General features: G+C 35.4%; 1 protein-coding gene across 3 annotated transcripts in view; it reads left to right on the top strand.

The window, feature by feature from the left end:
• Positions 1-12600, top strand: part of LOC100344835 (mitochondrial adenyl nucleotide antiporter SLC25A24) — a 73928-nt gene that overhangs the window by 40726 nt on the left and 20602 nt on the right. For all 3 annotated transcript variants that reach the window (XM_008264782.4, XM_002715453.5, XM_051856219.2), the window contains one exon: positions 4285-4437. In XM_008264782.4, coding sequence (XP_008263004.1) covers positions 4285-4437 — 153 coding nt within the window. The remainder of the gene's footprint in view (positions 1-4284; positions 4438-12600) is intronic.

Here is a 12600-nt window from a genome sequence, read left to right on the forward strand (position 1 = left end):
AAGGAAAGAAAGGAGGGAGTCTCTGTCCTTTAATGCTATTGGATCTCATTCCTTTCAGTTATACACATATTTTACACTGAGTAGGTTAACTAGATCTTATCCTCTTTATTAATGGAGGTATTACTGTTGAGTCTCACACAACTGAGAGGAGTATTATGAAGTACATGTGTGTTGTAAGACCAGAGGTTATTTTACGCAAATGAAGAGTCAGAGAGCCCTGGGTTTGAATTTAAGCTTTGCTACTTTATGTCCACGGGTCACTCCCAGTTAGGTCCATCTTCCCAGGAGATCATCATACAGGGTTATTTTAAGAATTAAACTTAGGCCGGCGCCCCGACGCCGTGGCTCACTTGGTTAACCTTCCACCTGCGGTGCCAGCATCCCATATGGGCGCCGGGTTCTGGTCCCGGTTGCTCCTCTTCCAGTCCAGCTCTCTGCTGTGGTCCGGGAGGGCAGTGGAGGATGGCCCAGGTTTTGGGCTCCTGCACCCGCATCGGAGACCAAGAAGAAGCACCTGGCTCCTGGCTTTGGATAGGCTCAGTGCCAGCAGTAGCGGCCATTTGGGGAGTGAACCAATGGAAGGGAGACTTTCTTTCTGTCTCTCTCTCGCTGTCTAGAACTCTACTTGTCAAATAAAAAAAAAGAATTAAATTTAATGTTATAAAGTGCTTAGCATAATTCTGGCATCTAGTGAATGCTCAAAAATTGAGTGTGCTGTGGTTTTGGTAGAAATAAGATGAATAAATAACATTGTTACTCTTTTATCAAAGTCGCATTAAAGTTTCTATAGTTATTTGCTTGAGATTTCATACATTGTATTTTTAGAACACAATGAATATATATGCCAGCTGAGAAAAATCTGGAAAATAGAAAAGCTGAAAGCCAAAACGTTGTCTATCCTCTCATCACCCAAAATCATCATTATTAACACTTCAGTGAATTACTTTTTAGACTTTTGTAAAGGCATTTTTTACAGAGTAGCAATTACTTTTTGTTATTTTTATGATTGACAATATAACCTGAACATATTTTTATAGTTACTTCATGTTCTTCAACTAGAGTTTTTAATGACGATGCAATATTTATTTGTTTTCTCAATTTTTCTTATTGCTAGACATGCAGGTGGTTTTTAATACTCCTCTTTTAAAAATAATTATTCATAATTTTATGATGGAGATCTCTTTTTATGACTCTTTTTGTACTTGTAGAGAAAAATTCCTAGAAATTTGCCTAGTGGTATGAACATTTTAAATAATGATATAAATATTTTAAAGTAATGATATGGACATTTCTGCTTTCACATGTGAAGATGAGGGCATTTTCAAAATATGGAAACTAGAGTTAAAGATAAGTTTAACTTGCTACAAAAATTTTTTGAGGGTTAGCGTTTTTGTGCAGTGGGTTAAACCACCACCTAGCCTATGAGGATTCCAGTGTCCCATATGAGCACAAGTTTGAGTCTGGGCTGCTCCACTTCAATCCAGCTCCCTGCCAATGAACATGGGAAGGCAGCGAAGATGACCTGTGTGGTTGGACCTCTACCACCCATGTGGAAGAAGCGAATGGACTTCTATGCTTCTAGCTTTGGTCTGGCCCAGCCCTGGCTATTGCAGCCATTTGGGGAGTGAAGCAGCAGTTGGGAGAGAGCTATTGCTCTCTCTCTAACTCTGCCTTTCAGATAAATAAGTTTTAAAATTTGAAATCCATCCATATGAGGAGTCTTTAAGAAGTTTATGGAAAATGGGTATTATGAAAAACCTATGCATGAGTTTCAAAATTTTATGCACTAATAAACTTATCTATTTCATTTTCCCACAAACTTTAAAAAAGCTTTTCATTTATTTGAAAAGCAGTGTTATAGAGAGAGGGGCAGAGACAGAGATCTTCCATTTGCTGGCCCCTCCCCACATGGCTGCAAAGGCCAGGGCTGGACCAGACTGAAGCCAGTTGCCTGGAACTCCATCCCTGTCTCCTACATGGGCAGCAGGGACCCCAGTACTTGACCATATTCCACTTCCTTCCCAGGCACATTAGCAGGGAACTGGATCAGAAGTGGAGCAACTGGGACTTGAACCAGTGCTCATATGGGATGCTAGCATTGCAGATGGCAGCTAAACCTGCTATACCACAATTCTGGTCCCTCCACAGAATTTTTGTAGTACTTTCATATGTATTGGTAAGTTATTTTCCAGATTTGTTCTACCTATATGAGATGAGAATGGCTATTTTGCCTTGCTCTCTCATTATCATCTTTTTATATTACTGACAGGGAATATTTTATTAATGGTTTGATTTTTTACTTTCTTAAAACAACATTTTCCTTATCAAAAATAATATGTTAAGAAAATGAGAGAACATAGATAGCTTACAGGATGACATTAGTTGTTTGTGGAACCTTTGTGTACTAGTTTGCTATAACAAAACCAAAACTGGATTAAATAACAGAAATCTACTGTGTTGCAGTTCTGAAGGCTACAAGTCTGAAATGAAGGTGTTGGTGAATTAGTTCCTTCTGAGGGCAGTATGGGATAATCCATTTCCAGTCTCTCTCCTTGACGTGGCAATTTCCTCTATATGTCTCTTCACGTTGTCTTCCCTTTGTGTATGTCATGTCCTTGTGTCCAAATTTCTTCATTTTTATGAGGATGCCTGTCAGATCAGGGCCCACCCTAAAGACCTCACTTGAACTTGTTGGCCTCTATTAAGACCCTTTCTCCAAAGAATGTTGTATTCTGAACAATGAGGTTTAGGAAGTCAATGTATCAATTTTGGATGACAAAACCTAGGAGAATCCACTGTTGAAAATTTGTTGTATTTTCATCCCTTCTTTTTTTAGTGCATATTTCAATGCACTTTTTAATAATCATGTCTTATTTTGTTAGCAACAACACAAATCCTTTACGCTGAAATTCTCTGATAATTAAGATATTTTTTCTTCCTTATTTTATTCTTCAGTGGTTTAGATTACAGTGTTCCCCCCATATCTGTGGAAGACCCTCAGTAGATTCTTGAAACCAGAGACAGTACTGAATCCTAAACATATTGTGTTTCTTCCTATATATACATTTGTGCCTACAATGAACTTTATTGTAAAAATTAGGGACAGTAGGAAATTATCAGCAATAGCTAATAATAAAAGTGAACAATTATAACAATATCCTGTAATATAAGTTATGTGACTTTTACCTTTTCATGTAAAGAAGCACTTTATAATTTCTGTTTGTCATATTCTGATTTGCAACATCACTCTGCTTGAGTTTTGGAGCCATTATTTTGTAAAATAAGGCTTTTTTTTAGTGATTTGATATTTTTTATTTTTTAAACTTTTATTTAATAAATATAAATTTCCAAAGTACAGCTTTTGGATTACTGTGGCTTTTTCCCCTCATAACCTCCCTCCTACCTGTAACCATCCCATCACATCCCATTCACATCAAGATTCATTTTCAATTATCTTTATATACAGAAGATCAATTTAGTATTCAATTTAGTATACACTAAGTAAAGATTTCAACAGTTTGCACCCACACAGATATACAAAGTATAAAGTACTGTTTGAGTTCTAGTTATACTGTTAATTCACATAGTACAACACATTGAGGACAGAGATCCTACATGGGGAGTAAGTGCAACAGTGACTCCTGTTGATTTAACAATTGACACTCTTATTTATGGCGTCAATAATCACCCGAGGCTCTTGTCATGAGTTGCTAAGGCTATGGAAGCCTTTTGAGTTCACCAGCTCTGATCTTATTTAGACAAGGCCGTAGTCACAGTGGAAGTTCTCTCCTCCCAAAATAAGGCTTATTTGAACACATATCCTGCAATGCCATGACGGTTGGTCTGATAACTACTGCTAAGTGACCAAGGGACAAGTAGAGGTGTGAATATGTTGGCCAGAGTTTATTCACATCCAGGGCAAGATGGAGGGGGATGGTTGAGATTTTATCTCACTATTCAGAATGCTGTGCAATTTAAAACTTATGAATTGCCTATTTCTGAAATTTTCTATGTAATATTTTTAAACTGGAAACTGTAGAAAGCAAGCTTGCAGAAAGCAAAGGTGCAAATAACAGAGGACTACTGTAACTTTTAAGTATGTATTTGGGGACAAGAGCAAAATTAATGTATTAATTTTATATGTTTCTGAAGGAAAATGAAGATGATGTTGAAAATCATGGATTTATACATTGAGTCTAATTGTTTCATTAGAAATAGCAAAACCTATGCTCTATTGCCTGGAAAATAAATTGATAAAACATTCAATCTGCTATTTGTTTCTAGGTTCAAAGTTTAAAGACAAGGAGAATGAAATTGATTAGTGGATTTGAGCAGATGGTAAAAGAGGGAGGTATTCTTTCTCTTTGGCGAGGAAATGGTGTAAATGTTTTTAAAATTGCACCAGAGACAGCAATCAAGATTGGGGCCTATGAGCAGGTAAACTGTTATTGACTGTGGAATTTGAAATGAAGATCAAGATTTAAAATTTCTATTAAAAATGAACATTTTTAATAAAAACCTAAATATTTCTTTGATGAAAACTAGACTGTACAAGCAATAGTTATCAATGCAAATATTAATGACTTTGCTTATTCATATTATCTTTGCATTTTCATACTGCTGTTGTTTACAAGAGAAGTTCTGTGGATTATTATGTATGATGTCTATTAGTAATTTTCATTTCAACCCCTCACCAAAATTTCATAATTATTTTTCCTTTGAATAATATGAATGTTTTATGGAGTTTTCAGTATATTAATTAATGATTAGAGGGTCAACCTCTAAATTTAGTCAAATGATTAACAGATGAAATATGTACTGAATTTTAAAATTTGTTAATCTTTAGGATTTTACTTTTGCTAAAATAATTCATTTTAGGATGGGATATATATTTTCAAATACGAGGGCACTTCTAAAAGATAATAGAAAAATAGCATTAATATGAGTTTATTTTGATTCTTTGTGTTTCCGTATTTTCCAGCCTCACTGCAAATCTTAATTCTGCAAATCTTAATTCTCTATTATTTATACTTTTTGTAGCAGCAAAGTGCTTTTTTGGACCTTGTTCACTATGTTATAGAACCTCAAAGTTTTAGCAAAATACAAAAGATTGATAGTATCCTTTCTTAAGCAGTTGAAAAGCAAACAGATAAATAGTACATTGGACTGGGTAGTAATGCACATATTAAAAACCTATCACTTGGGGCTAGCTCTGTGGCACAGCAGGTTAAGTTGCAGCCTACAGCACTTGTATCCCATGTGGGTGCCAGTTTGAGCCCCTGGTGCTCCAATTCTGATCCCTGCTAATGCACCTGGGAAAGCAGCAGACGATGGCCCAAGTTCTGGGCCTCTGCCACACACATTGGAGTGCCCAAAAGAAGCTCCTGGTTCCTGGATTCAGCCTGGCCCAGCACTGGCCTTTGTGGCCATTTGCAAAATGAACTAGTGAAGACCTCTCTCTCTCTGTCTCCCTCTCTCCTATCACTCTCACTCTGCCTTTCAGATAAATAAATCTTTTTTTAAAAAAAGAAAAAAACATATATCTTACTTAAATAAAGATGTGCTTACTCATTCAACAAGTATTTCTTTCAACAATAAATGTTTCTTGAGTGTCTCATATGTTTTAGACACTTTCTAGGTGATGGACATGTCACAGTAGATAAAACAAAACAGAAAACAGAACCAAGTGACCAACCAAAGAGAAACTCCACTTGCTTCTGTGGAATTTAAATTGGACAACAGGTTGGAGTCTACAAAGAAATATATATGGCATATCAGATCACAACAGCTGTGAGGGAAATAGAGGATGGAAATGAAGATAAAACTGACAACTCTTTTTAAAAAATTTTATTAATATAAAGAGAACAGATTTCATGTATTTCCCACGTAGACTTCTAAGAGGATTATCATACTTCCTACCTTCCTTTTCTCCCACCCTCAATCCCCTTCCATCCTTTTTTTCTTTTTTCTTTATCTTTTACAAAAATAATTTCAATCTACTATGTAATCACAGACTTGATGCACTACTAACCATAATATTCAACAAGTAAAAGTAGGAAGGCCACTGTTTGAAGAAGCATAAACAAGGACTACAACCACCAATCAAATCACAAGATGTCCACTTCATTCCTATGTATTTTTTGTATTTTATATTAGCTACCACATATCAGAGAAAACATATTTGTCTGTTTGAGACTGGCTTATTTTACTGAGCATAATGGTTTCCAGTTGCATCTATTTTGTTGCAAAAGATTCTTTTTTATGGCTGAGTAGCATTCCATAGTACGTGTGTGTGTGTGTGTGTGTGTGTACTGCATTTTCTTTATCCAGTCGTCAGTTGATGGATATCTGGGTTGATTCTATGTCTTAGTTATTGTGAATTGAGCTACAATAAACATATGCTGCTTTCATATCATTTGGGTAAATTCCCAGGAGTGGGATGACCAGGTCATATAGTAGATCTATTTTCAGATTTCTCAGGAATATCTGTACTGTCTTCCATAACGGTGATACTGGTATACATTCCCACCAACAGTGGTTAGGGTACCTTTTTCTCCCACATCCTTGCCAACATTTATTATTTTTTGATTTTTGGATGATAGTCATTCTAACTGGGGTGAGGGGAAACCTTAATATGGTTATTATTGGCATTTCCCTGAAGATTGCTGACACTGAGCATTTTTTTTTCATGTTTCTGTTTTTCTATCTGTATTGTGTTCTTTGAACAATGCCTGTTTGTGTCCTTTGCTCATTTCTTAACTAAATTGCTTGTTTTGTTGTTGCTGAGTTTCTTGAGTTCTTTATAGATCCTGGATATTAATCCTCTATCAGTTGCATAGTTTGCAGATATTTTCTCCAATTCTGTTGGTCATCTCTTCATGTTGTTGAGTGTTTCCTTTGTAGTGCAGAAGCTTCAGAGTTTGATGTAACTGTTTATCTATTGTTGCTTTTACTGACTGTCCTTCCAAGGTCTTTCCCAAGAAGCCTTTGCCTATGCCAAAATCTTACAGAGTTTTCCCAATGTTTTTCTGTAGTAATTTGATGGTATCAGGTCATTCATATAGATCCATGATCCATTTTGAGTTGATTTTTGTATAAGATTTAAGTCAGGAGCCTTGTTTTATACTTCTGAATGCATAGACCCAGTTTTCCCAACAACATTTGTTGAAGTGACTGTCCTTTCTCAAGGGATTTATTTTAGCTTGTTTGTCGAAGATTAGATAGTTATGGATGCATGGATTCATTTCTGGGGCTTCTATTCTGGTCTACATTTCTATTTTTTTACTTTTTTAACTTTTATTTAATAAATATAAATTTCGAAAGTACAACTTTTAGAATATAGCAGCTTTTCCCCCTATAACCTCCCTCCCACCTGCAACCATCCCATCTCCTACTCCCTCTCCCATCCCATTCTTCATCAAGATTCATTTTCAGTTATCTTTATATACAGAAGATCAACTTAGTGCATACTAAGTAAAGATTTCAATAGTTTGCACCCACACAGATATACAAAGTATAAAGTACTGTTTGAGTACTAGTTTTACCATTAATTCGCATAGTACAACACATTAAGGACAGAGATCCTACATAGGGAGTAAGTGCACAGTGACTCCCACTACTGATTTAACAATTGACACTCTTATTTATGGCGTCAGTAATCACCTGAGGCTCTTGTCATGAGTTGCCAAGGCTATGGAAGCCTCTTGAGTTCACAAACTCCCACCTTATTTAGACAAGGCCACAGTCAAAGTGGAAGTTCTCTCCTCACTTCAGAGAAAGGTCCCTCCTTCTTTGATGGCCCATTCTTTGCACTGGTATCTCACTCACAGAGATCTTCAATTTAGGTAATTTTTTTTTTTTTTGCCACAGTGTCTTGGCTTTCCATGCCTGAGAAACTCTCATGGGATTTTTAGCTGGATCTGAATGCCTTAAGGGCTGATTCTGAGGCCAGAGTGCTGTTTAGGGCATCTGCCATTCTATGAGTCTGCTGTGTATCCTGCTTCCCATGTTGGATCATTCTCTCTCTTTTTTATCAGTTAGTATTAGGAGACACTAGTCTTGTCACATAAACAACAAAAAGAGTGTTAAGAGGAAGTGTTTAGCAATTGGTGCCTACATCAAGAAATTGGAAAGGAACCAAATAAATGAGCTATCAATGCATCACAAGGATCTAGAAAAACAACAGCAAACCAAACACAAAACTAGTAGAATAAAAGAAATAATTAAAATTAGAGAAGAAATCAACAAGATTGAATCTAAAAAAAAACAATTTAAAGATCAGGAAAATGAGCTGGTTTTTGTTGTATCCTATAAATTTTGATATGTTGTATTGTCATCTTCACTCATTTCCAGAAATTTTTTTATTTTTCTTTTGATTTCTTCAGTGACCCATTTTCATTCAGGAGTATGTTGTTCAATCTCCATGTGTTTTCATATGTTTAGAGCTTCTTGAATTATTGATTTCTAGCTTCATTCTATTGTGCTCAAATAAGATGCACAGTATTATGTCATTTAAAAAAAATTGCTGAGACTTGCTTTATGGCCTATCATGTGGTCTATCCTAGAGAAAGTTCCATGCACTGATAAGAAGAATGTGTATTCTGCAGCTGTAGGAGGGACAGTTTTGTAGGTATCTGTTAGATCCATTTGGGCTACAGTGTTGATTAACTCTGTTGTTGCCTTGCTGATTTTCTGTCTGGTTGATCTGCCCATTGTTGAAAGTAGGATATTGGTTTCCCCATTACAATTGTATTGAAGTCTATGTCTCCCTTTAGATCCACTAACATTTCTTTTAAATAGCCAAGTGCCCTGTAATTAGGAGCATATACATTTATAGTAGTCACATCTTCCTGTTGAACTGATCACTTAATCATTATATACTGAATGATCTTTCTGATGTGATGGTGGATTCTATTTGGTAGTATTTTGTTTAGGATTTTTGTATCTTTTTCATTCAGGATATTGGTCTATAGTTCTCTTTCTTTGTTGTATCCTTTTTGGTTTTGGAATTAAGGTGATAATGGACTCATAGAAGGAGTTTGGGAGGATTCCTTAACTTTCAATTGTTTTAAATAGTTGAGAAGAATTGGAATTGGTTCTTCTTTAAAGGATTGGTAGAATTCAACAGTGAAGCTGCCTGGCCCAAGCTTTTCTTTGTTGAGAGAGTCTTTATTACTGATTTATTCCTCATCTTGGTTATTGTCTATTTAGGTTTTCTGTGTCTTCCTGACTCAATTTTAATAGATTGTACGTGAACAGAAATCTATTCATTTCTTCTACATTTTCCAATTTGTTGGCATACAACTCTTTGTAGTAATTTCTTATGATTCTTTTTATTTCTGTGGTGTCTGTTGTTACATTTCCTTTATCATCTCTGATTTTTTCTTCATTTTCAATTATCTTTATATACAGAAGATCAATTTAGAATATATTAAATGAATATTTCATTAGTTTGCACCCACATAGAACATAAAGTGTAAAATACTGTTTCAGTACTAGTTATAGCATTAATTCACATTGGACAACACATTAAGGACAGAGATCCCATATGAGGAGTAAGTACACAGTGACTCCTATTGTTGACTTAACAATTTGACACTCTTGTTTATGGCATCAGTAATCTCCTTAGGCTCTAGTCATGAGTTGCCAAGGCTATGGAAGCCTTTTGAGTTCGCCGACTTCGATCTTATTTAGATAAGGTCATAGTCAAAGTGGAAGTTCTCTCCTGCCTTCAGAGAAAGGTACCTCCTTCTTTGATGGCCCGTTCTTTTTACTGGGATCTCACTCTCAGAGGTCTTTCATTTAGGTCCTTTTTTTTTTTTTTGCCAGAGTGTCTTGGCTTTCTATGCCTAAAATACTCTCATGGGCTCTTCAGCCAGATCTATCATCTCTGATTTTATTAATTTGAGTCCTCCCCAACTTTTTTTGTTATTTGGGCCAATGTTGTATCAGCCTTTAAAATTTTTTTCTGAAAACCAGCTCTTCATTTCACTGCTCTTTTGTATCATTTTGTTGTTTCACTTTTGGTTATCTCTTCTCTAATTCTAATTATTTTTTCCTCCTACTAATTTGAGGTTTGGTTTGTTCTTGTTTTCCTAGGTCCTTGAGATGTGTTGTTACATAATTTATTTGATGCCCTTGAAGTTTCTTGATGTAGGCACTAATTGCTATAAACTTCCCTTTTAACACTGCTTTTGATATATCCATAAGTTTTTATATGTTGTGATGTCATTTTCATTCATTTCTAGGAATTTTTTAGTTTCTTCTTTGATATCTTCTGTGACCCAAGGTTCATTCAGCAGCATGTTGTTCAGTCTCCATGTGTTTGTATATTTTCTAGAATTTATTGTTAATTTTCAGCTTCATTCCATTGTGTTCAGAAGATACATGGTATGATTTCAGGTTTATTGAATTTGTTGAGACTTGCTTAATGGCCTAGCTTATGGTCTATCCTAGAGAACGTTCCATGCAGTAATGAAAAGAATGTGTATTCTGCAGCTGTGGGATGAAATGTTCTGTAGATATTAATTAAATACCTTTGGATCCATAGTGTAGATTAGTTCCATTGTTTCTTTGTTGTTTTTTTTGTCTTGTTGATTGGTTCATTGATGATAGTGGAGTGTTGAAGTCCTTGTTATTATTGTTTTGGAGCCTATGTGACAACTTTTTCAAGGAGTTTTACTGTGAAAAGGAAAGGGGAAGTAGAGTGGCAACTAGATGGGGTTTAGATCAAGAGAATGTTTTTCCAGAAATGGAAGAAACAATGTTTGTATGCTTATAGAAATGATCCAGTAGAGAGGGGACGACTAACAGTACAGGAAAGAGAGAGGAGTACTGCTAAGAGAACTTCCTGGAAATCTTTCAGTGGGGAGAGAATATAGACACTGATGTCATGGGAGAAGCTCACCTTGATAAGGAACTTTATCTGCCGTCATAAAAGTACTATGAAATGGGCACAGATGCTGGCAGGGTTGTGGAAACCTTGTTTCTCATGGTTCAGTTTCTTCAGTGAAATTGGAAGCAAGGACGTGTTGGAAGTTTGAGGGAAAAGGATATATGATATAATTTTCTAGGATAGTTGGAAAGCAAATGGACTGAGAAAATAAGATTGCTGGGTGCAGAGGCCCAGCTGATTTTGTAGTTGTGAATGTCAAATAGTGTATAGTTCCATAAAATCTTGCTTTCATTAGATTTTTAGGTGTGGTAGTTTCATATATTCAAATATTTAGCACTTTCCCCTTCTCTCATTCACATTTGAGATAGCATATTTTTAATTTTCATTATAGTCAAGTTAAAAGCAAAAAGACTCTTTGAAGAAATATAGTTAAGGGCTGTAAGCAATAATCAAATGGAAAATTGACTGTTTCACCTATATATAGTAAATTACAAAATAATCACAGATAATTAAAACTATAGTAGTATAACGTTCTTAACTGTTAGTTTGACAAAGATATAAAACAAAATTTGATAAAACTGTAGTTGCAGCAATACTGATATAAGCATTTCTTTGTTTTTTTTTATTTTTTAAAAATTTTTAACTCCCATATGTAAGGGAGAACATATAATATTTGTCTTTCTAGGTCGTGCTTATTTACTCCACAGGATGTCCTCAGTTGCATCCTTTTTGCTACAAATGGTAGAATTTCATTCTTTTTTAATAGCTGAATAACATTCCATTGTATATATATGCTAGATTTTCTTTATCCATTCGTCTGATAATGGACACCTTGATTGATTCTATAGTTTGGCTATTGTGAATAGTGCTGCTATAAATATGGTGGTATGGGTGTCTCTTTGATACATGTTCCTGCCTTTTAGATATATAACCAGTAGTGGGATTGCTGGATCAGAGCCAAACTGATGCTGGTGCCATGCCTTTGATCCTCCAGAACTATGAGTCAAATAAACTTCTTTTACTTATAAGTTTATCCAACCTTAAGGACGGTGCTTGATGCTATGTGAGAGTAGAAGTTCTCAATCAGTGTTATGATGTTTTAGTTTGACTTACAAAGGTCGACTGGAGTTAATTGTATATTATTATTAATAATAATTAAATACCAAATTTTATGAATAATTTTCTTCAAAGGGAGGTTGCATCTAGCAGTAGCTAAAGTCTTTGACTCTCGAGGCAGATTCCAGTCCTAGCTCTACCACTTGCTGGCTATATAAAATGGGGTAATCTGTGCTAAGATTTTCTTAAATGCTCCTTAACTCAAAATAGAGGGAATAATGATTAAGGTTGTTTGGGGGAATTCAATGAATTAACATGTATATAAAGTATTTAGAACATTAGCTAACATAAGCATTTATGAGCATATACTATTATTTTTTAAATGACTAGACTGCAACCTATTTATATGATAATACACTTCCTTGTAGCTAGGAGAGAAAGGAGGGCCTTATACCTAGCATGCATAGAATTATATAAAAAATGTAGCCATGCAAATATGAGGCAAATATGAAAGTCATTTGTCATAGCAGAAAAGGTGTAAATAAAGTAACTGAAATTTCAGACTGTTTCAGGGTCCATAAAACCACCCTTAGGTTCAGCGATTCATTAGGAAGACTCACAGGGTTTAGCCTATAGTTGCACTCGGCTAA

Source organism: Oryctolagus cuniculus, chromosome 7 (genome assembly GCF_964237555.1).
Source record: "Oryctolagus cuniculus chromosome 7, mOryCun1.1, whole genome shotgun sequence".
NCBI classification, from domain to species: domain Eukaryota; kingdom Metazoa; phylum Chordata; class Mammalia; order Lagomorpha; family Leporidae; genus Oryctolagus; species Oryctolagus cuniculus.